This window comes from Podarcis tiliguerta (assembly GCF_965153285.1).
Source record: "Podarcis tiliguerta genome assembly, chromosome: 9".
Taxonomy (NCBI): domain Eukaryota; kingdom Metazoa; phylum Chordata; class Lepidosauria; order Squamata; family Lacertidae; genus Podarcis; species Podarcis tiliguerta.
In genome coordinates, this window is record NC_139542.1 from 54672868 (window position 1) to 54698424 (window position 25557).

Below are 25557 nucleotides of genomic sequence, written 5' to 3' on the forward strand. Positions count from 1 at the left end.
TTGTTGGGTAAGACTCAAAGCCTGAAATCCTATACAGTGGTACCTCTGGTTACGAACTTAATTCGTTCCAGAGGTCCGTTCTTAACCCGAAACTGTTCTTAACCTGAGGCACGCTTTCGCTAATGGGGCCTCCTGCTGGTGCTGTGCCGCTGGTGCGCGACTTCTGCTCGCATCCCAGGGCATAAGGAGGGTGGTACGTAACCTGAGATTCCACTGTACACACTTATCTAAGAGAATGTCCCATTGAATTCAATAGCACTTACCTCTGAATAGACATGCACTGGATTGTGCTGCATAGGATATCCCAACCATCACATTTTTTATCGCTAGTTTCTGTTTCGAGTAAAGAGAATAATATTTTAATAGCACATCCATTGCTCATTTATCTTAATCATGACAAGCTTTAACCTTATTTAATTTAAACAAACAAACCAGCAATAAATTCCAGGATCCTTCTTTAATTTGGTTATGAGAATTGGCCGTGAACCTTCTTATGGCAAGATTTTTGTGCACTCAAAAACTATTTCATAGGCAGAAAATTAGCCTACAAAGCTTTATTTCGGAAAGGGGGGTGTCTAAATTTGCTATATTTCTGTCTGCTGGCCAGCTGTTAAAGGCATAGAAATCTGCAATCACCTCCAATAGTGTTGGTGACATTGTCATTATTCTTATCTCAGTCGGTAGAGTATGAGACTCTTAATCTCAAGGTCATGGGTTTGAGATACACATTGGGGACAGATTCCTGCATTGTAGGGGGTAGAACTAGATGTTCCTCATGATCCCTTCCCACCCTACATTTATATGATTCTAGGATACTAAATGTAATGTATGGGGGATAGATGAAGGTAGTCATATACTATATACGTAGCAGCCCAATATTCATTTACTTCAGATTAAGGACGCGGCTTAAGCCACAGAGCATGGGGCTTGCCGATCAGAAGGTCGGCGGTTCGAATCCCTGCAACAGGGTGAGCTCCCGTTGCTCAGTCCCTGCTCCTGCCAACCTAGCAGTTCGAAAGCACGTCAAAGTGCAAGTAGATAAATAGGTACCGTTCTGGTGGGAAGGTAAACGGTGTTTCCGTGTGCTGCTCTGGTTTGCCAGAAGCAGCTTAGTCATGCTGGTCACATGACCCGGAAGCTGTACGCCAGCTCCGTCGGCCAATAAAGCGAGATGAGCGCCACAACCCCAGAGTCATCCGTGACTGGACCTAATGGACAGGGGTCCCTTTACCTTTACCTTTAAGGACCTCTGAACTCAACTCGACTTACTTCTGAGTGGACACGTATCACAAATAGTGTGTTTTAAGTTGCACAGAATGCTAAAACACGCACACACTTCTCTCTACCCCACATTAAAGGCAAGCTACCAATATTTTCTCAGCTTCATATCACTGTGTACATTTGTTTTCCTATGTAGGGAAAGGGGGCTTAGGTCAAAACAACAAACCTCTTAATTAAGGCTGCTATCCAGGTTGCACTCTTGCTTGCAGGTGTTAAGTCCCATTGAATAAAGTGGGACTCACGTTAAAACAAGCAAGCAAAGAACCAGGTTTCACAGTGGCGATCGCTTTATGTTCAGGAATAGTATACATAAAATAATAAGGAAACCCTACGAAAGAGGAAGCGGGGGGGGGGGGGACTTAGAACAGTGATTCTCAGACTTCTTCCCTCTGAACCACACTTTCCCATCAGATGTCAAGGTGGTAAAGAACTACACAACTTTTAGAAGACATCTGAAGGCATCCCTGTATCAGGAAGTTTTTAATGTTTGACGTTTTATTAAGCTTTTATATGTGCTGGAAGCTGCCCAGAGTGGCTGGGGAAACCCAGCAAGGTGGGCCGGGTATAAATAATAAAATTATTAACAAAAACATATGTAATAATAATAATAGTAATATGCTCATGCTGCACTAAATTTTTTATCAATAAGAAATACATTGGGAAACAAAAAGCAACAACTCCTAGCAGTGCTCGATTTTGAAAAGATGCGTATTCCACATTCTGCGAATATTTATGTATGTGTGTGTGTGTATACAGAATGGTACCTCTGGTTGTGAACGAGATCCGTTCCAGAGGCTCGTTCACAACATGAAAAGAACGCAACCCACAGTGGCACGTCTGCGCACACACGGGTTGTGACTTGCCACTTCTGCGCATGCACGTGATGTCGTTTTGCGTGTCTGTGCATGCGCGAGCAGCGAAACCCGGAAGTAACCCTTTCCGGTACTTCCAGGTTGGCGTGGGACGCAACCTGAAAAAAGTAACATGAAGCAAACGTAGCATGAGGTATGACTGTATATATATATATATATATATATATATACACACACACACACACACACACACACACACATATATACACAAAGAGAGAGAGAGAGAGAAACACACATATACACACATATATACATACGCATGTATGGTATAGTACACAGAAATGTTTAAATGCTTCTTTGAGCGGGTCCCGCCACACCTGCCATCCTCTCCTGCCGCACCTGCGCGGCGCTCCGCACCCGCGCGGCGCTCCGCACCCTTTGAGAACCACCGCCACGGAACGGACTACATTTCCCAGAAGGCTTTGCCCAGTAGCAGGCTCGCTTCTGGATTGGTGCTCCTCGGGGCCCAATCAGCGCGGAGGAGAACGGCGTGGATAACGGCGTTTCCCAGGTGCTTGTGGCGGAGACTGACGCGCCGGCGCCCGTTGGAAGCCATGGCCCCGTCACGGCGCCTCGCGCCGCACCTGCCTGTGGGGAGCAGCCTCCTTCCCCCCCTCCTCCTCCTCTTCCTCCTTTGTGTCCAGTTCGGGGGAGGCCAGAAGAAGAAGGAGGTAGAGCCGTTCGCTTCTCTCCCGTTTCCACGCGCCCCACCCGCGCTACCCTTCTGCCTCCCTGTGTGTGTCAAAGGGGGGGGGGGGGGAGATAGCTTAGGGTTCAACACACCCCGCCAGCCCCCTTTGTTTATGAGTTTAATATATTCTCCACCTTTCCCCCTGCAGCTCCTGTGTGTTGGTATATGTATATATTTAATATCCTTTTCTATTTGTTTGTTTGTTTTCTATTTACAATTTTATTTATACAATATGGATGCCCACATTTAAGATTTCATTATTAGGTTTCGTTTATGGCAATCATTCCCACCCCCCTCCTTCTCGCTGCCTCTTCCCTCCACACAGTCATCCATCCCTCTGAGGGACAACCATAGGTTGGACATGTGGGAAAGATGGATCCTTAAGATTTCTAGAAATGCCTAGAAATGTTCGTTATTATGCTATGTGGGGTTTGTGTGTGTGTGTGTTGTAAGCTGCCCTTTGATCTTTGGATGAAGGGCGGTAAACATTAATAATCAGTGCTTTTTAAAAAAATAATAATAATGTTTAGGGGTCCTCTCATTTTGACTCAAGAAAATCACCATTTTATAGTTCAAATCGGGGGGGGGGGGGATAAACACAGCAAATGGAGAAAAGTAGAGCGATTCACAAAATGTTTAGGGGTATGCGTTCCCCTGCGTCCCCCCAGAAAAAAAAAGCACTGATAATAATAGGAATGTGGAGAAGGTTAGGTGGGTGTTTTCCTTGCTCAGGACTGCTGATCAAAAGCTGTGTGGCAGGTGAGAATTCTACCACTGAACCACCAATGCAAAAGCTGTATCAGATAAGAGACATAACTAGTGTTTAAACCCAGAACCTGTTTTCTATTGTTTAATATGTTTTTGAATTATTTACAAAAAAAACCCCACCCCTCAAAAATGTTGTTAGATCGTGTAAGCAAAATCAGTTCTACATCTCATATCCCACAGCTTGTTTTATCGATGGAACATGTGGTGTTACAGTGGAGAAAAAGAAAGTGCCTCTGAGCATGTGATGAAAGTCTCTTCTGACATAAACACAAGCACCTATTTGGAAATAAGCGGAAAGGAATTCCTGATCACACTGTGTGATTTTCGCATGGCAGGAACATCCTTTTAGTAATTAATGACTGCTTTGTTGTTGTTTTCCTTCCTTTCTCCCTTGTTCTTCTCCTCACTATGTTTTGATACCACCAGTGACATTTAAGCCCACCTTAATCACTTGTACAATTTCCTATTCGTTGGCCATTGTCCTTACATTTGTCCCATATATACACCCTCTCCTAACTGCTGCATAGTGCAGAATGTTATATATATTGAAATAGCTGTTGTGGTTAAATTAACATCAGCAATAATTCTGCCTCTTAAGTTTTCATAAATTAGTAGCACATCCAATGCTGCTTTTGGAGATTTCTGTAATATAGATCCTTCCCCAGTCTTTTTGCCATCAATACATGCTATTTTTTTCCTTCTCCATTCCCTTCTCCATTTAATGCCAGACATCCAGTATTATCCCCTGAAAAATGGGGGAACCTCCTGTCTTGCAGAGATAAAATAACACTGCTGCTCTTGGCTTGAATTAACTGTCTCTCTAGCTTACTTACTTGATTATGTTATTATTATTTTATTTTATTTGCATGTTTACCAAGAAAAAAAGAAAAAGTGAATTTAAGAGAAGAAAAAATAAAGATAAAATATAATATACAAATAATAGTAATAATACAGATAATAACAGTAAATCAAATCAGCATCAACTATGAATACCATGACCATCAGTACATGGGTCTTAAATTAAACATTTAAGTAAGTATAAATCCTTCAGATTTCCAAATAGGTATCCCCACAAGATTGATGCCTATGTTTTTGAATGTAGCCATGGCAATAAGGTCTTCAGACAACTGCATAATAGACAGTAGGTCTGCATCCTTCCACACTTATACTTTAAGTCTCTTAGCCACCATTGGCCACTGATTGGGATTAGACTCCTTGCTTTATCATTTAACATGCATAGAAGGGTTGGGGAAATACTTTATATCTATGAACCTGGATTAATTATTCTGAAAACATTTAACTTTCTGGCTTTGTAGCATGTATTCAGTGAGTAATGCCTTTTGTGACTGGACAACTTCTAACCAGTATATGAATAGCTGGTATACAACAACACTATGGAATTATTCATAATATATAAATATTGTGAGATGAAGTTTATAAACAAGAGATTTTGAAGTAGAATTCATCTAAGTGTTCTACTTTGTGAGCCTCGTAGTCAGTAAATGTCTTCTACCCTATCCTTTGTGATCACAATATGCTGGGCACATGATTTACACCCAAACAAACTATTGTAATTTGTTTGAGATAATGAGAAACACTGTAGCTGCTGATCTTAGCACTTATACAATAAAAATGTGACAATATGCAACCCTGATGCTTATCTGCAGCTTGTACTAATAATAAAAAATACATGTGGCTAGTTTTTATACTAAATGAACTTGTAAACAAATTTGCAACAGCTTGCAAGCCCTCACCATTGCTTCAGCAGCTGTCTGTTCCCCATCAGGCTACTGCTGCAAATAAAGGAATGCTGATGTATTTAGGATCAGGATCTTTAGGAAGTTTTAAAATTATTTTTCCATTGCTTTATGTATTGCAGGATGTGTGTCTCTTTCTGATTCATCCAGGGGTTTTTTATGAGCCAAGTGCTGTATTTCATGACTTCAGTTGTTAAGAGTTAACCAGTAGAAAGTGAGTCTCCTGAAATTGGTGATATTTCTGAGTAAAAATGGCCAGAATAGTAAAGTGTTGAATTATTTTAATTTGAATCTTTGCTCTAAACCAAGTGGGGTGCCATTTGCTTTTACCAAAGTGTGGTCTGTAAGCCTTAACCTGGGAATAGCCCCATTGAGCTTGGTGGGACATATTCCTGTGTAGGCATATCTACAGGTTTGTGTTGTTAGAATTAGATTGGAGGAAAAGTAGAAATGGAGACCTGAGTGCATCAGTGGAAAAAGGGATCCTGCCCTTGTTTGGTTTTATTATGGCTTCTGCTTCTCCTAATAATAATAATGCATTATTTATACCCCGCCCATCTGGCTGGGCTTCCCCAGCCACTCTGGGTGGCTTCCAACAAAATATTAAAATACTGTAAAACATCAAACATTAAAAGCTTCCCTAAACAGGGCTGCCTTCAGATGTCTTCTAAAAGTCTGGTAGTTGTTGTTCTCTTTGACATCTGGTGGGAGGGCGTTCCACAGGGAAGGCGCCTCTACTGAGAAGGCCCTCTGTCTGGTTCCCTGTAACTTGACTTCTTGCAGTGAGGGAACCGCCAGAAGGCCCTCAGTGCTGGATCTCAGTGTCGGGGTAGAACAGTGGGGGTGGAGACGCTCCTTCAGATATACTGGACCGAGGGGTGGGACCGATATCCCTAGCCCTTATCAGGCTGCCTTTTAGTTAGCACTTAATTCAGAGAGCCATGCTTCAAGACGATTACTTGGAAAGCAGAGCCCTTCCTCCTGCTTCATGTGGCTTGTGGTTGCCCTTTTCTCTCTACTGAGTAATTGCGGTCTGCCTATACCTTCATTCTTTCCTTCTTCTGCTACAAGGCCTTTCCATAAAAAGAGGTTCTGGAGCTGTGCTCTTAGGAACATAAAGAAGATCTTGGCTGGGTCAGGCCAAAGGGCATCTTCCTATGGGAAACCCGCAAGCAGGACTTGACTGTAACAGTACTCTCCCCATGTGTGATTCCCAGCAGCTGCTCTTCAGAGGCATACTTCCTGCATTGTAGCTAGTAATGATTGATAGGCTTATCCCCCATGAATTTTTCCATTCCTCTTTTAAAGCTGTCCAAGTGGTGGGCCATCACTACACCATGTGGAGGTAATATCCATAGTTTAACTAGGAAACCCCAACTCCGATTAAGACCTGCTTCTAAGTCCCAAAAAGTTAAAAAGACGAAAAGCAAAGGGTAAAGGACTAGAATTGAATGAGAGAAATGGGAGGGCATGATTGCGTTTTTAAAAGGCTGTGTAAAACTTGTGGAGAGGCTAAATAAGAAGATGTTGACATGGGGAAGAACTTTGTGGGAAAGGAAGAAACTAACAGAAAGAGATAGATATGCTGGGATGAGGATTGCATGGGAAAGAAAGGGAGCATGAACAAAAGCGCGGCAGGAAAGATAGAGAATAGAAGAAGCGGAGGAAAAGGGGGAAGCAGAATTAGCGAGGATAATAAATTTTGAATGGCATACATTGCATTGAATCTAGTCATTGTTCTATTGTAAGTCATGTTCATGTTTTAAAAGAAAATCAGTGTAGGCACAGAAACAATGGAAGAGAAAACTATTGATCTACCTATCTATCTATCAATTGGGGGGGGGGGACACATGAACCGTCTTAAGTAGATCTTTAGTCCTGCAGGAAAGGGAGGACATGTGCTCTGAATGTGCTGGAGGGGGTAAAAACAGTCTCAGTATTATTTTAGCATATAGTTTGATGGACTAAGGAAAATGAGACAGCAGCCAAATCTTGCTGCTGTACCACCAAAATGTAGATAAGTTGAGCTGATTGAGTTTGAAGGAACAAAGTTGGGGACAGAGGGTGTAAGGGAAGGCAACTGTCAGGTTGTATACAGAGTGCTGCTCGTTGGAGGAGGAGATACTTGCTTTGTGCTTAGCAATTCAGGTGGCCAGTCATCAAGTCATTTTTGTTGTTGTTCCTAAAGCTCACCCCAGCACTTTAAGTTTAATGTGAACTTCTTCACTCCTTACATGGATGGGGTGGGTGGGAAAGAGAGACTGTATCAAAACTTTCTATTTTACTGGACCTAGACGTGTACTTGAAAATCTATCCTCCTCTCCCCCTTCACTCATTAGCTATGGATACTTAATTGGCCTTCAAAAGCTTTGGAACCCTTCCTGGTTTTTCTGGTGGCTGAGCCAATTCTTTATTCAGTTCCTTAGAGATCATGGGGCGAATTGCATCTGGCCTTGGCGGTCTGATATGCCAGATTCTATTTTTAATGTGTTGATCTCACCTGTCTTAGTATTGAGAACAGAATTTGTTTGCAAATTGCAATAACACAGTTTGCATGATTTCACAAAGAATGTTACCACACTTGTCTTTTATGAACCCTATGTGTTTTGATTCTTTTTCTCACGAGGAATGGTGCGCTACACTTTCACTTTCTCTTCTTTGAATTAAAATGCATTGCTTGAAAGATGAAAACGATAACTGAGGAGGCTACCTTTATAGCATTGGCATGGAAAAGTTTGTGATCATCGGTTTCACGAACTTTCTCATGAGTGTTACTTGTGGAACAGATGTATTGATGACATGGATGTTGGAAACTTGTATTTCCATTTTAATTCAGCTGTTTTAATACGTAGTGGTGATATCTGACTGGTTGGAAAGGTAACCTGTTAATTCATATTATAGTTCGGTTGAAATAGCTAGGACAACTCGGTGGTGGGTACAGTGGTTATAGCCAAAGAGACAATAGGGTATGTTCGAGAAATGAAGTTTCAATGCATTTTGCATGAGGTTACATTTGTGGAGTCTGTATGCTTTCAGGCATGGATCTCGCACATTTTCTTCAAAAGCACAAATTATGTTCCTGTAAATCATTTGATCTATTGCACAAAGTGTGCTTTAAATCAGTGATGCTCAAACGACATGTTGGGGCATATTAGAGCCAAAGCATGTTTTGAAAAATTAAGCAGTTTTATTTTATGCAACCATTACTCTAGGGCTGGTGAAGAAGGGTGGCCTAGTTACATTAGGGAGAGGAAGTAAGGAAGCACTGAGGTTTCCTAATGGCAACCTTTTCAATCGACAGCTGAAGAGAATCTCTGAAGACTCTTCATTGCCTAGAAAGCGCTGGGTAAACAGGGTGGGTATGGTGCAAAAGGATGTCTGGCCTTTATTCTTGAAACTGACTGAGAAAGTAATATGTGGTTTTTGAGCGCTGAGGAGAGAATGCCTCCAATTTTAATCCAGAAAAAAATGTGCTCTCGGTATCAAGAAATGCGACCTTGAACATTGCCAAATAGAAGCACAAATTTCTCCTCTAAGGCCCTTTCTCTCTCAACTCTACTGCTGTATTTGGACTGTATATCCTATCAGGCTCAGCTAACATAGCCAGGGGCTGGGGATGAGAGGAGATGATGTAGTCCAAAACATGTGGAGGGCATCAGGTGGATGGAGGCTGGTCTAGACCTTTATTTTCTGCAATGCAGTTGATTCAGTGCAAAGAATTGCCTCATCTGCTTTCCTAGCCATGCTTTGGCCGTCTGCATGTGGAAAGTATAAACTCTGGAGACAAAACACTCCTTTGAAAAATGCAAAAGGCCTGTGATGCTACCTCCAGATCTTCCTTCCCTTTAGAAAAGAGAATCAAGCTGAAAATGCAGCATGTGCAGAAAAATATCAGGATCAGCCTTTAGATCAATTTTGTCTTAATTGTGCTAGATTTGACTCTTGGCCAGGGTGGTACTAATGGAGAGCAAATGAATGTAAAGTAAGAGCAGAAAGGTTAAGGTGTCCTCTTTTGCATTTTTGGACAACGTTCAGAAGATGCTTGCAGAGATTCTTGGTGAAAGTAGCCCTGGAAAACGAAATAAGTGATGTCTGTTCTCTTCTGGTAGAGGAATCCCTAATTTTAGATGTGGAACTATTTCTGTTGTTGTTAAAAAAAATTCTATACCACCCTTCATCCGAGGATCACAGGATGGTTTGCAATATAAAAACACAAAAATACAAACCATAATAAACAAAAGCAACACAGAGACAAATGTTCTCTGGAGGAAATTTGCCTCTCTACTTCACACCATATTGCCCTTTGTAAAGGCTATCTGACTTCTTACACATACCATTTTGAAATACTTCAGAATATATTTATGAACTAAGGTTAGGAGAGTCTGTTTCCTGGTGTACAAAAGCTTTTGAAAAAATCCTGCAAAGTAAATATTTTAAACTAGGGGGTGGATTGGGAAGGAGCAGAGAATGATAGCACTGAAGTAATCCATATAATATTTCAAACATACTATTGACCCTACTATAGAGATGGGTGAACAGAAAGTGTGTTCATATAATGGAACTTAAAAAACCCCAAAAACCTTTAGTTGAACTATACATGTAAGAGTGATGATGAGCGGGAGTTATCATTTTTCCGCAATACACTTAAGCTGCTGCTTGCACTTCTTCAGATGGCTAAATAAATTTGCCAATATATTGTGGATTTCTTTAATTTACCTTCTTGCTTAAAAAACTTTTAAAATTTGCCCTCCTTTTTATATGTGTGTTGTTTTATTTCTTCTGAATATATTTAGGGCTCAACTGAAAGGTAGATACATTTTGATGGAAACATTTATCTGTGGGAATGGTATTGTCCATGTTACAGGAATTTGTTACAGAAATTTTATAGGAAGTTGCCCTGAGAGGAGATGAAAGTATAGTTGTACCTTGGATCCTGAACGCCTTGCAAGTTGAACATTTTGGCTCCCGAATTCCACAAACCCAGAAGTGAGTGTTCCAGTTTGTGAACATTCTTTGGTACCCGAACGTCCGACGCAGCTTCCAATTGACTGCAGAAGTTTCCTGTAGCCAATCAGAAGCCACACCTTGGTTTCTGAACATTTTGGAACTTGAACGGACTTCCAGAATGGATTCTGTTTGACTTCCGAGGTACCACTGTATTCACCTGTTGAGAGGGCAGCGTCAGCAAACATTGATCTTAATTGGCTTTTTGACTTCATCATGTATCCAGTTCTTGCTATCTCTCATTCCAGTATTCTCCATGTGTCCCTGACTGGTTTGGATTGCCCATATGATTGTTCCCAAGAAAAATGTCCTCTCCAGCATTACCACATGCTCTGAGCTTTGAGCTCTGACATAATTACTGTGCCTGATACTAGAGTAAAACTTCTGAAATGATAATGTCGATTCAAGTAATTGATAAGGGGGTTTATAGGAAGTATTGAGGTGGAAAATTTTCTGATGCTTATTTAGCATCTACAGTGTGATCTGATGTAACATATTTAACTTATATTTAGTAAGCAAGTTTAAAAACACTTGCAATCTGATGTGCAGTAAGAATTTTCACTTTGATTAGAGCTGCAAATGCAATCAGGTGAATTCATAAGTTGATCTTTGGTTAGAGTTACTAAGTATTTTTGTGGTTTTTAATTTACCCTTTCTGGGTTAAAAATCAATAAAACATACATATCACCAGACTTTTCCTAAGTGTAACCACCAGAATAACATTAATTACAAGTTTGGAACTGCCAAACTTGCCTCATATTGCGTTGACCACCACCATTTTACTAATGACTTTTATGAAGCAATTAATTTTTAGACATTGAACGTTTCCCATACCTCAGACTTGAATAAAGTCATTATATATTACCTTATCATTGTTCCAACATCAGTTTCATCTCTTTTGTTCTCATGCTAGATCTAAATGTAACTTTTTTATAGCTGCCTCTGAAAATGTTGTTTGGCTGCAATCCAATGCAGAGCATGTTTAATATGGATGAAAATCTACAGGCTGTAAGCGTTCTTAACTCCGTGTTGGTGTGTGCTTCTTTTCCATATATACATATAAAAATAAATCTTTAAGATAATCAGTCATGAAGCTAAGGTTCTAATGGAGTTGGAAACTGTAAAATAGGATGTGCAAGGCTATGGAGTTACTATACATCTGTTAGTTTTAATTCTGGAAAAGGAACCACAATTGATTAAAGTCAGTCCTGAATTCTTCAAGGTTTAGATTTCTCCCCTTAAAACAATGCGTAAGCTGCAGTGATTCCCTGTCCTCCACCCACTCTTCATAATGGCTGACAGTTGAAATATAGCTGGCCTTTTGAACGTAGCTTCTTACTTGGAAGGTGGGAGGCTTTGCCCCTTAGAAAACGTTCATTTTTAGTTGAATTATGCCATCCTTGGATGGGCAAACTTTTTGGGCAACCCTACATGGAACATTTTGGACACCTATTGGACTTCCATTATCACCTCTTTTTGAACATGTCTATCATTTATCAGTCTGTTTTGAGGCCAAACACTGCATTGTTGTTTTTTGAAAAGTCCAGGCATAATGAAGCCTTTCTGCCTTTTTTGCTTTTTTGCCTCTGCTGATGCATCACTTCCACTTCTGTTCATGCCTCTTGAGGCAAACAGCAGCATCTGCAACACCTCTTCTACCATTGGCAAGTATTCCTGATAGCTCTGAGAAGAAAGTGAGGTGGCAATTTTGCTGATGGATCACTGGGGAAATAGATTTAAGAACAGGGAAGAGCTTAGTGAGGTGACACGGCAGATGGTTGATGGAATATGAACGTTTTAATGAAGGAGAACAGGTTCTAGCAGGTTTAGTATAGTAGATGTGTGACCTGTCAGCCAAGCTATCCCCAGGTAAAATCTCATCCACAGATTCATTAGGTAGCTTCAGACAAGCCGCAGTTACTCACTCTACCATCAGTCTGACCTCCCTTACAGGGCTGTTGTAGGGACCCTAGGGCAATATATGGGAAGTACTTTGAATGTTCAAAGTGCTTCATAAATTGTGGTTTTTGTAATTGTCAGGGAATGAAATAGTGATAATAGGTATCATGTAAATCTGCATAGGCTCCTGCTCTAAATGCCACACTGAATGCATGAATTTTGGGTGGAGTGATGGTGCACAATATTCTGCCTCCTCCATGCGTTGGATATGTGCATAGAGGGCTTCAAATGAACAGTCCTTTTGTGTATATTTCCCTTTCTCCAAGCAGCTCAAGGAGCAGCTATCTTTGAAACAAGATAACCCCACGAAGTAGGTAAGGCTGAGAAATTGTGTTTGCACATTTGAACTCCCTAGGTGGAGTGAAAATTTGAATTTGGGTTTCCCACATGAAAGCCCACACAGATCTTTTGTGAAAACTTGTGGCAAGATAGCAACCACCCATCGTGTGCTTTGTTGTCAGCCAGATACATCAAACTTTTATACCTATGGGAAGGAATTATTATACATGGATTTCTAAACATGCATACAACTTCCTGTGAAGTGTTTCAGTGATTTGGCTATTCTCTGGTAATCCAGTCAACGGGATTGAAGTATATTGCTCCTAAGCCAATCAAACAGGGTGTGATTGTGTGACAGGGGTGTTTGTGTGGGGACTTGGTAGAACACAATTGTTTAATATAATACCTTGTCACATTTTAGCCCAGAGGAGATCATGGTGGCAATGGCAAATGTTTTTCAGTGGTTGGTGATGCAGCTTGCTGTTGTTGTTGTTGTTGTCATCTACAATAAATAAAATATGGTGCTTATAGCAGCCCCAATGTACTCCTATAATTAGATTGCCTGAAACTTTGTCCCCATCCCAGATGTCTCTAGTTTGGCAGCGTAGCTTCTATAAGACAGATCAGCAGCTTAATTGATCTTTCCTATCAAACTGTTCTGCAAGTACTTATGCAGCACTGCCTGGGCAGCCACGTGGAAAATAGAGACTGTTTGCTCTGGTTTTGGATTGTGATGAGTAAAGTGAATTGGGCAATTCTGTCATAGCAAAATGGTGTGTGTGTGTTGCTTGTAAAACCTATTATAAAATTGGTTTGATGCATCAGTCTTGGTAATAAAATCAGGAGAAAATGTGTGGGTATTGCACTTTAATCTTATTCAAAATAAATAAAAAAAAACTTTGAAAAAATTAGTGGATCCACAGCAGAGTGTTAGGAAAGGGGGAGCTTTTTGTGTGAGTGTGAGGGCATTAAGATAAAAAGCACTACTGTGGTTATTATTATTTTATTTACTAATTATTAATCACCCTTCACCCTAAGGTCCGAGGGTGGGTTGCAACATTGAAACACAACACTGAAAATAGTTTAAAGCAACTTAGAGCTATGGCAGTGGCTAAGAGGCTGAAAAAAATGCTTTTAATGTCTAAGACAAGTGGCTGAAGCACAAGGTGCCAGGGAAAGGAAGGAATTGTGGTCCTGGGAGAAAGTGAATTATTCATGGATTTCAGTTGGTTCAGCAAATTAACAAGGTATATTTTTAGTTAAGACGTTGACCGGGAAGGCGCCTTGGATGCTTGTACAAGGAATGAAAATGGTTCACAGTTGCATATGATTCTTGGAGCAAGGAACTATCCAGGAGCAAAGGGCACTCTCTCCAAACTAGCATGTGAGAACTGAGTCTGCCTCTGCTCTTTCCAGTTTAAGAGATGCTGCTGCAAATTATCTTCCCAGGAACTGCCCCAACATGTAATCAGTGTTGAAATTCACTCTCTTTTTAAAGTAAGTTTTGGAGATGTGATTTGGCTTCCATCTTATTATTAAAACTCTGGTATACCTGTTGGGGAGATATCTATCTATCATCTATCTATCTATCTATCTATCATTATCATCATCATCTATCATAGCCAAAAAATTAATCTATAGCTCATACATTACCAAAAGATTATACATTATTCTTAAACAGCTTCCTTCAGAACATTTATTTTCCCCTTCCCTCCTCCAATACACCATCTTTATTTTTGAAGCTCACTTAATACCTGTACAGTGGTACCTCGGGTTACATATGCTTCAGGTTACATATGCTTCAGGCTACAGACTCCGCTAACCCAGAAATAGTGCTTCAGGTTAAGAACTTTGCTTCAGGATGAGAACAGAAATCGTGCTCCGGCGGCACAGCAGCAGCAGGAGGCCCCATTAGCTAAAGTGATGCTTCAGGTTAAGAACAGTTTCAGGTTAAGTACGGACCTCCAGAACGAATTAAGTACTTAACCTGAGGTACCACTGTACTAGATCTTTAACTACGATTAATCAAATGACTCCTCACGTAATGTCCCATGTATCACAGGTAGGAATCCCTTCCCTGCCTTTGATTGATGTGGATAATGAAACAATACCATTGAGCCATCTATACAGTTGAGATAAAACCTGAACCAAAATTTTATATATCTGTGGGGGAGGGGAATATGATGATGCAAGAAGGCTGTGCTTTTTACCTTTTGAGCCTGCCACACTTAAAATGGCCCTCAAGGTGGCATTTGAAGTGGATAAAGTCTTACTACCTCATACTATTAGTGTTCTGCTATGTGTCAACTCTTTTTACAGGCAGCAAAAGAGGTAATAAATGGGTAATTCTGCCATGCTGACTGAGGTGACTCTCTAATGGAGGAGCCACAGTCAAAATGAGTCGCATCAGTAAAATACAAAGCCCTTAATTGCCCTATACTTGCGGGCTTGCACTTTCCAGCTGAACCTCCTGAGTTCTTAAAAAAATAAAGGGAGAAGGAGAAAGCCAAAGTGACAGGAAGTTCGGCTAATATTTCAAACTGGACTGGAGTAGACAGAAAGTTATTAGGGTATAGTCTTGAGACTCCCAAGTACAGTCATGGGGAAAAGAAAACACATCCTCTTTGATTTCAGTGGTTTCACATAACAGGACAAGTATCAAGTTTATTTGTTGTTGTGACAATCCTGGTCATTTCAACCAAAAAGGAAATAGAAGTATTCTATGCATGTTGTGCAGAATATGCATAGATACACCATTAAAATATACAGATAATATTTATACATATATACCCTGAGATACAGACCTCGGGACATAATAACAACAACTATCTGTTCCTTAGCAGGTCTTAAAATTAGGTGAATGCAACCTCAGATGAGCAACAACACATGACATATTATACCATGTATTGATTTATTTAAAGGAATAATGACATTTCATCATTTACACTGTTCTGACCTGTTGCTGAGATGCCCCTTGTAACCATGTACTGCTTTTAGTACCCTTCTTCTCATAGTTTGAGGCTTTTGGCTTCAGTATGAACCTGTGCATTGCATCCGTCCATAAATGGTGTATGTGTGTGCATGCACACAGAATTTTTTTAAAAATCACTATTTAGCATTTTTAAACTGCTGTCATTTTTTTCTATGTTCTTTACCAAGTTTTATCTAAAATATCTAAGCCAGTGGTCCCCAACCATTATTTGGGCATGCCCCACCTAAGCATCTCTAAAATCCTGACACCCCCCCCCCCACTGTGACATATAATTCTTATTATTCAAAAAGTGAACTCCTATTCATGTGGAGGAACCCTAAAAGGCCATTAATTTGGTCTAACTCATTCTCGAATTGCCCCCCCTTAAAAATCAAAATCAAAAATCAAATTGCCCCTCTGTGGGGCGTGTGCCCCATGCTGGGAACAATGGATCTAAACCATAATCCCTGAGAGATGTATTAGAAGGACAGCATTGGTGGGGAACCAGCAGCCATCCAGATGTTGCTGGACTTCAACACACATTGGCCCCAGCCTGCATGGTCAGTGGTCAGGGATTATGGGAGTTGTAGTCCACCAACTTCTGCAAGGCCACAGGTTCCCCACCATTGCTGCATAAAAGATGTGCAGCCTGAAGCAGATGCTCTTGTCAGCTTTCTCCCAGATTCATTACAATTTTTGTGAAGAAAGAGGATTTTAGCATAATCCCAAATGTTATTAATGCCTAGGGCTTAATTTTAGCTAGATCTCACCCCATAGTGCTAGAGTTTGGTCCTCAGACCTATGAATCAAAATAAGATTGTATTTGCATTGGCAGCCATTCTAAATGAGACATTTCTGACCTTTGCTAACACAGCAACCAGATACTGTGGATTTTGTTATACAGGGTTATAGCAGAATACAAAAGAAAATCTATCTATCCTACAAGTATGTAGTTACCCAAGGAAATATCAATTTTCAGCTTGGCTTAGGGGCCATGGCAGTTCCACGGCAAGAATAAATGAAATTTTGATGTTTGGATTTATCCACGATTCGCCAGCTTCAAGCCCCAGAATATTATTTCAAAAGCTGACATAGCCCTTGTGCCTTCCATAGCAGGCACACAAGATGGAGTGGGGTAGGAGCTGGTTTTTCTCTCTTTCTCTGAATGCTAGTTGCATTCAAGTTTTCAGCTGCGGACAGACTTGAACTGAGGACTTCCTGTTTGAGCAGCTCATTGGACAATTAAATATCTTTGGGAAGTCACAGACTTCCTTGGGTCCCAATAGTTTTATTGGCTCTTTACCTTGCTCTGCCCTTTCCCATTGGGGCTTGGTCATTGCCCTCTTCTTCATTGTCCTATATAAGCATCTCTTTCCTGTTCCCTGCAAAACAAAATGCCTTTTGCGTGCAACTCAGATATTCCGTTTCTCCTCCTGCCGTTTTCTTTTTCTCCTTGTAAGTCTTTTTGTAGTTCTGGACTCCCACAGATAGCAATGCCTGTACCCCTGAGCTACAGCCTTTCCAATCTCTCTTAAAGTTTGCAGCGGCACTTGCTACATCATTGCTTGATATAAAAACCTGGGGCTGGGCAGCTTATCAGTTTCTCTAACTATACGGCCAAATGACTGGAATTCCCAATATTTTAATAGTCCATCTTTACTTACGAACATCCAGTTGGTTTGACTTGCTTCACTGCTCATTTTTTCCAGCTATTTGGAAAGATAGGAGTTCCTTTGGCTCTCTACTTCCCTGCCACTGCAAAATCCTAGAAGTGGTTCTTCTGGCTAAAGTTATGTGAACATTTTTCTGAGACTTTCCCCCATGCTTGCATCAAATATCTGGGATTGACATTGAGCAATGACCTCCCCACCTTTGTGATTGCCAAGCCATTGGAGTCATTGGCCAATCAGAATCTTAATATTGCCTAACTCTTTATATGTTCATGTCTCATGGATGCTTTCATTTGTGGCCTGAAGTATTCACAGATCGACCCTCCACAACTGTGTAGCATTGTTCAGCTTTGAGTGGCAGAGAGTATTCTGAATAAATTGTTTAAGCTATAACAGTTTTTGTTAGTACGTTCATCTTGTGGAACGTTATAATATGCTAGGTTTGGCACCCCGAGGCTTCCTCCCCTCTATTGTAGTGTATTATTCAAAATTCATTTCAACGAGCCATCCAATTTTCATTTCCAAGAGTTGGCTAGGATTATTTTAGGGGAGGAGAGGAGACTTAAATTAAGTGTCTGAGAGAAAAATGTGACCACATGCTGTTTAATGTAATTGCAGTGTACCTTCCTCTCTTCCTCTCCCACCTATGCTAGAGGCCCATGAGAACAAATATTAACAATGGGTAGCCAAAACACTGTTTTGCCTGCTGCTTATAAAGGTGTATGAAAATCACAGCTCAGGCTCCAGACTCATTGAATCATTCATACAACAGGATATATTGGGCTGAGCCAATTGTTTAAACAAAAGCACTTCTGCACAGAACACCTGCTTTTCATTTATTCTTATCTCTACCTAGGGTGGCCTTCCATTCCCTTCTTAGTTAGTCATTAAGTTAGTTAGGTTTCCTTGCCCTTCTTAGTTAGTTAGTTAGTTAGTTAGGCATTTTTTAAACCTCATTTAAGAGTATTACAAGGGGCATTCATTAAAGATTTCCCCAGACCCACTTTCAGTTATCATAGGAGGATGAAATTGCACATGTATAATGATACATCTCTCCATAGGTAACTTAGTAGTTTGTAGCTCTGAACTCCTAACAGTTTCTCTGTTATGGGTGCTAATGTGAAGTAATGTCTGATAATGGAACCAGTTGAATGCAGAGCGGTCATCAGGTTCTTGTACATGAAAGGGCGCACACCATGGGAGATGTTCAATGAGATGAAAGGGACTTATGGGAAGGATGGCCCATCATATGATATAGTCAAGCACTGGCATTGTCAGTTCAAGTGTGGTTGGACTTTGGTTGAATGGCTCCCATTCCTGGGTCACCACAGTCCTCCATTGATAAAGACACCATTCAGCAAGTGGAGGCTGCCATTTTGAGAATCACCGCATAACTGTTCGCCAACTAGCTGCAGATGTCAAGATCAGTGTGGGCTCTGTAGAAAAAATAATCCATGACCATTTGCACATGGGAACAGTGTCCGTATGGTGGGTTCCCTGGCTGCTGATGCCTTTCCAGAAGCAGGAACGAGTGACATGCTCACAGGCTCCTTTGGCCATGTGTCACAAAATCCATGATGGCTTCTTCACCAGACTAATTATTCAGGATGAAAAATTGGTTCATCATTATGACCCAGAGACTAAATCCCAAACAATGGAAGTAGTCTGCCTCACCACCTCCAAAGTAGATACGTGTCCAACTGTCATCGGGCAAGGTCATGCTTACGGTCTTTGGGGACCAGTGCGAAGTAGTGATGATGGATTTCCTGGCAAAGGGTACCACAATCACCAGGGCATACTATGCTTCACTGCTGCAGAAATTGCGGGAGGCCATCAAAATCGAGAGGCATGATATGCTGACCAAATGTGTCTGCCTCCTGCAGGATAATTCCCTGATTCACAATGTTGCTCAGATGGAAGCATGGTCCTGTGGCTATGAAATTCTTCCTCACCCCCCTTATTCTCCCGACCTCGCACCATCGGACTTCTACCTCTTTCCAACCATTCAGTTATTTTTGAAGGGCAAGCTTTTTCCACACGATGAAATGCTGATTTCTGAGGTCAAGTTGTGGCTTCTGACGCAACCTGCCAACTTCTACAGACGAGGTCTCCACAGCTGCATAAAGCGATGGGAGAAGTGTTTGACTCTTGCTGGTAGCTATGTAGAGAAGGACTAATAACTGTGCCCAGTTTCGTTTGTCTCAGTCCATGGGAAGTATGTCAGGGGAAATCTTTAATGAACGCCCCTCGTAAGCCTCTGAAGGCAGCTTACAAAGCAGTATGTGAACCAGCAATATAATACCACATGTAGGGATGGGTGAATCTGTCAGTTTTGGTTCTTCTCAGTTTTCCAGTCCAAAAGTTAGTTCTTCACTTTTCCATATCAGCTTGTGATTATTATTTTTTTAAGTCCTCATGAAAAGTCATCAGCATTCCTCATGAAAAGTTATCAGCATTTGGATTTTTCCACTATACACTCCGCCCGCCCCCCCCATTGTTGCCTAATATACACATTTTTTGCAAAACATTTCTCCCTAATGCATCATTGTATGTTATTTTCACTAATATATGCATTTTAGGAACACTCAGTGTTAATATACGCATTTCTATATACATTCCTTGGCTGGAAAACTGCGTTGAAAAATTCTGAGTGAATTTTGGAAGAATGGTTATGTTTCAGGTTTCATATTGCTTCAGGAAGCCCAAGGTAGCTAAACTCACCTTTAAATAGGAAGTAAATCAAATTTCTCTCCCATCTCTAATCACAAGCTAAATTAAACCCACATCAACATTAAGTAGTATTGAAACAATAGCAGTAGATAATACCACGATAAAACTTGGTGCCATCAAATCACCAAAAAGCAGATGGGAATAAAAAAAAAAAGAGTTTTAGGAATTGTGGTTCGCCAGAAGCGGCTTAGTCATGCTGGCCACATGACCCGGAAGCTGTACGCCGGCTCCCTCGGCCAGTAAAGCGAGATGAGCGCCGCCACCCCAGAGTTGGTCATGACTGGACCTAATGGTCAGAGGTCCCTTTACCTTTTTAAAGGCCACAAAAGTGATGGCAGATGTGCCTCCCTAAGGAGGTTGTTCCACTGATTGTGTGGCTGTCACGGAGAAGGACTCACTAACCTAATAGCACTCACTGTGTGGATCAGAGGGCAGAGCTTCCAGTGCTGATCTTGAAGTTTGGGCAGGTACATATAAATTCAGGAAGTCTTTCAGACAGTTTGCTCCCAGACTGTTTCTCATTCTGTTCTGGAAGGTGCCCTAACCCTCTAAAGTAAGTTTAAAGGAAGGCTGAAATGGGTAGAGAGGAATCAGCAATAAATAAATAAATAAATGGGGGCTCCACTTTGCTCAAGAAAAAGCCCTTTCTACAGAGGCAAAGACACTATTGAATACAACCCACTGTGGAGACGGTGAATTTACCAGCGACCAGCAGAAGGGAAGGATGAGCAACATTGCCATTTGCAAAATAGCAGTAGAGTTCCTGGAGTAATGTGTCCTTTCTCTGATGAGTCCATCAGATTTTCTAAATATGGGGGGATGGAGAGAGCACATGTGCACTAGCTCGACTATTTCTGAAGCCATCAGAATGCTGATGAATCCTCAGAAAGCTCTGAGCAATGGCAAGATGGTAGAGTGGGAAGAAAGAGCTGGGTTTATGTAAGAAACCTCTTCTCCTCATCTATATCTGGCCCTGACCTGCTGACAGCATCTATCCTACATATACCAATTGCTGCACGACTGCAGTGACAAATACCTTTATGCATTGACATAGCTGACAGATGTGACCATTGCAGATGTTTTCATTAGCAGAGTAAGGTTGCAATTAAATATGGAATTGGAAAGCTACATGGATTTGAACCCATTTCTTGAAATAACCATTTTTTGGGAACTAGAAGTGGCTTTATTGGGCTTATTAGCATGTAGCAATAAAAGGGCTCGGCTATTCTGGAAACAGATGGTAATAGGATGTTTCTATCAGCTCATGTATTCAGTCTCTATAAATAGACTGAGTTGCTGGTGCAGCCTGATGAATGCTTCATTGTATTATGTTCCAAAGTTGATTCCTTCTTTAAAAGGTGATAATTTCCTCATGGTTGATTTCTTCTGATATATTTATTTTTAAAAATAAGGTAAGCTGATTTTATTTATTTTGACATTTCCACTCTTTCACTACGGCATTCTGGCTAATTGTTTATGGGAGGAAGATGAGCTGGAGATACCTTTCCCAATCTCCCAGAGATCTACCTAGCTCCCTGCATTAATTGTATGGGTAAAGGTGAAGACAGTTTTTAAGAGGGTGATGGCTGGGACCCAAACCTTGTATGTAAGGCAAATGTACAAAGATTTGTATGGGACAGCAATGGAAAACTGAAATTAAATATGAGAAGGGGTGATGGGGCAAATGTGCATTGTGGATCCAGAGAACTCATGAGTGGAGTTGTACTTGTGGAAAGCTCACAGAAGGGGATGAGGCAATTTAGCCTGATTCCCCATGCACCCTTGAAAATCTGCTTTGGGTAGTTGAATGGGAGGGGGCTGTAGGACAGAGAAGCCTATGCCATTCCATATGTCATTAGACTCTGACTCCTATCAGCCTCAGCCAATGGCCAGGGATTGTGGAGGGCCACAGGTTCCTCATCCTTGCTATAGGGGGAAGTGGTGAACATCACCTTCCATCCCCTTCCTTTAGATGAGTTGCTTTGCTGGGTTGCTGTTGTTTTTCATGGAATAATCTGGTTCCAAGCAACTCTAAATTGTAAAACTGGACCATAATTCCAAAGGGCACACATGCGATGATATTTTGCTCTTGGCAACCGCCCTTACAGAACTCCTGAACTAACGCTTGAAATTTCCCTGTAAAGCATCCAGTGGTGTTGGAAAAATGGGGTAGTATTCAACCAAGTTTTCCTCAGACCCATTGAATTAGTCATATTCATTAATTTCAGTAGGTCTGTGAATAAAATTTGACAGAAGAGCTCAGAATATCTGGTGCATGTGCACTAAACAAAGTTTCCTTTTAGATATTTTGTGGATACCATTGTAACTAATGAGAACAAACTTCTTTTAGAAAAACAAACAAACTTACAGTACACTTGGATAGGAACATTAAAATTACCCTGCTTCATTGGAAGAATGATCCATCTAGTCTAAAATTGTTGCCAAAAACTTACTAAAAAGAATGACACAGAATGATCATTGAAATGCATTGATTCCTTATGATTGGCTGTAAAAATGCACTGTGTTTCCAAATATCCATTAATATATTCCCAGAACACGATGGTGATGTCCATCTTTGTTTAATGTCCAAAATGGGGTAATGTCAGGGTATCTTCCGACATTGGCACTGAGTCTTGGTTTCTGTCAATATAGTTTCTATATTGGTTGCTCTGTGTGTGTTTCTGTTAACGAAAGGGATTTTGATGGTGGCATAACAAAGAATAGTCAAACTGCCTGTTCATAATGCTTGTAGATCTTTAATATTCCCCAAGAGCTGCTTCTAAATATTACTTAAAGCTTTATGACCTGGACTAATAATTTGGATGCTGCCCAGCAACTTCTAAACACTAATTGGAAGAAAGAAGAAGTAATGTGACGAAGATAGCCTAGACTGTTTGTAAAGAAATTTAGGATGCAATTAGGACTGGATCTTTAATTGGTAGATTAATCATCTAAAGATTTAGATGATTAATCGGGGGGACAATTTTATTAGTGAGGGCAGAATTGGCGAGACTGTATTTGAGGTTACTTTTGTTTTAGCATGTTGCTGCAACAGGGATCAAAAGAAGTGAATATTAAACATGGCATTTCCTTCTAATGAGTGGTAGCTTTTGTTCATTGCAATGCATTTATATTTCACTTAATCTCAAAGGCAATACCGTTGAGGTTATAGCGACAGTTGTTTTTTTAAAAAAAATCAATTAATCCAGTAAAAGGCACATGATTGAATAGCTACAAATTTAATTAGTAAACAGCCCAAAATATGATTGTATATAATCTGAATGAGTGTGCTAGGGAAAAATCTAATTAGAGCTATGGGGTGGGGAGAATGAAAACGGAAAAAGTTTTGAGTAAAGTCCGAAGGGCATTTCCAGTGCTTTAACATTGTGTGGATGAACCTGAAAGAACCAGAGCAAAGTATTGGGTTTGTGTACTTTTTCCTTTCCTCCTGCATGGCCAAGACGAAGACTGGGCCATAGGTTCAATTTCTTTTAATGATTCTATGCTTAGTGTCACATTTGAATTAGGGGTTCTGGTTTAAAATAAGATCTAATCAGTTTCAAAAAGAAAAGAAAGAAACCGATTCCCTTGTTTCAACATAATGCTAAGCTGAGATTTCTTAAATGTGAAACTGAGCTTTGGCAAAGTCTTCCTCCCACCCATGGAGAAGAAGAAAGGGAAGCACCACATCTGATGCTTTGCTCAGGTTCATTCAACCTCATTAGTGTAGAGCTAAACTGTGGTATAAAAGGTTATGTGCAATCTGGGCCATTGTGAAGAGACCTCTACTTCAAATCTCTCTTGTTACCAACATAAAGATAATGATTCCAACCTACCTTACATCACTGTGGATAGGATTTTTCAGAGTAGGTGTATGAAGCACTTTTGAACTTTTAGATGCATTGCATGAAAGCTGCTTGTTATTGAATGGATCCCTTAGGATTCTGGAGACTGCATTGGAAAACGAAAAACCTATGAGCTTGTGCTTTTTAAGATGGCAGGTTCTCGGCTTATATTTAGGTTTTGCCTTTCTGTCAAATCAAACCTACACAGAGGAGGGGAAATTGTTTGCTTAAAATGAACAGTTAATGCAGTGTGCTTTCATGCAGAACTCATGCTTACTTTGCTATTGGAGAGTAAATTATAAGTTTGTTAGCTGAAACAGCAATTTGTTTTTTAAAGCAATTAAAGTTCTGTACTGTTGCTACATGAACACGTTCCTCCCCGCTTCCCCCCAAAATTAAAGGGCCCTTTATGCAATATTATCTTGAGAAACATTTCTTAAACTATGTGGTGCTAAACCTCATTCTATAGTGTGTTGTTGTATTTTGTAACTTATATGTAAATTCTGAAATTGCAGAGTGCTGACAAAAGGATGGTTTACAACTGAAATGTGAGTTCTAAGGTGTAATAGGAATGTAGACCAGCCCACTATTTTAACAAATAGTCAGTTCCATAGACTTCATTTATTAAAATACTTTTGTAGTAACTTTGTTCCCTGAGTCTGATGGTAAAATAGACTTATTTATTTTATTGTCCCATATAACATTTGCTTGTTCTCCTGGGATGAGCAGCTAAATGCACATGTGTAGCTTCACCGATCCCTGTGTTACCTTGCCTGATTCCTTCTGCTACACCTTCAACATTATGCCTGAGGCCTATGATAAACCTGGAGTGATCGCCTTGATGGCTTGATGATCCTGCTTCCTAATGAGGAAGTGTAACATGAGGATATAGTATATATTTGCACATCTAGCTATAAATATATATGACAGGAACAAGGACAGGTAGACAGGTAGAAAAAGCACCCTAGGGTGTTGCATCCTATTTTTCAAACCTGCTTTTGAAAATGTGTATTTAGACCTCTCAGGTATTAGGTAGAGGTTGGGCAGAGTTAGGCATGCAGGGTCTAGATCTCTTTTCCTCCTCTTGCCCACCAATGTAGGCAGGTGCAAAATGGTGGCTCATGAACCTCTTGCAGATCTCCTGTGACCCAGTAAATCCCCATGTACCTCCTATCTATCTAGTTGTGTGGTTGAAGGAACTGTTTAGCATGGGTGGAAGCAGTTTGACAATGCCGAAGTGCCTATTTAAAGTAGAAATATCAACTTTCTCGAATATATGGAGCTAATATGAGGGCTTTGGCATGCCTGGGTTTATTTTTGTGGTGGTCAGGATAAATGTCTAGCTTGGGAACAGACACACTTCATGTGTTCAAGGCAAATGATTTTCTTGAACTGTACCAATTGGGCTATAGGTAGGATTTACTTATAATTGGAAAGTATTTACCCTTTCTATACAAAGTACGTAAGACCATGCCCATCTACTCCAGCATAGAGGCCAACCAGAAATGCACAAGCCAAGACATGGCAGTACTATTCCTTTCCTGTTGTTGTTTCCCAATTTGTAGCTAGTGATAGCCTTCTTTTCCACGTGCTGGTGCCCTTTTAGAACCATGTAAGTTGGGGACCATCTCCAGTTTAACTACCTAAGGCCACTAACAATGAAAAAGAAAACTAAAGAACATTGCAACAATGCAGCAATGTTGTTGTTTTTAAGAAGCCAAACGAAACCC

General features: G+C 40.7%; 1 protein-coding gene and 1 long non-coding RNA gene across 2 annotated transcripts in view; one reads left to right on the top strand and one right to left on the bottom strand.

The window, feature by feature from the left end:
* LOC310685712 overlaps nucleotides 1-2557 on the bottom strand; it is a 32866-nt gene extending 30309 nt beyond the window's left edge. The window contains exons 1-2 of the long non-coding RNA XR_014515416.1: nucleotides 2471-2557; nucleotides 264-333 (exon numbers count right to left, since the gene is read on the bottom strand). This is a non-coding gene — a long non-coding RNA (uncharacterized lncRNA). The remainder of the gene's footprint in view (nucleotides 1-263; nucleotides 334-2470) is intronic.
* A 73-nt stretch (nucleotides 2558-2630) lies between these two features.
* Nucleotides 2631-25557, top strand: part of TUSC3 (tumor suppressor candidate 3) — a 129216-nt gene continuing 106289 nt past the window's right edge. The window contains exon 1 of the mRNA XM_083458434.1: nucleotides 2631-2824. Within this exon, the coding sequence (XP_083314560.1) occupies nucleotides 2708-2824 (117 nt within the window). The 5' untranslated portion in view covers nucleotides 2631-2707. The remainder of the gene's footprint in view (nucleotides 2825-25557) is intronic.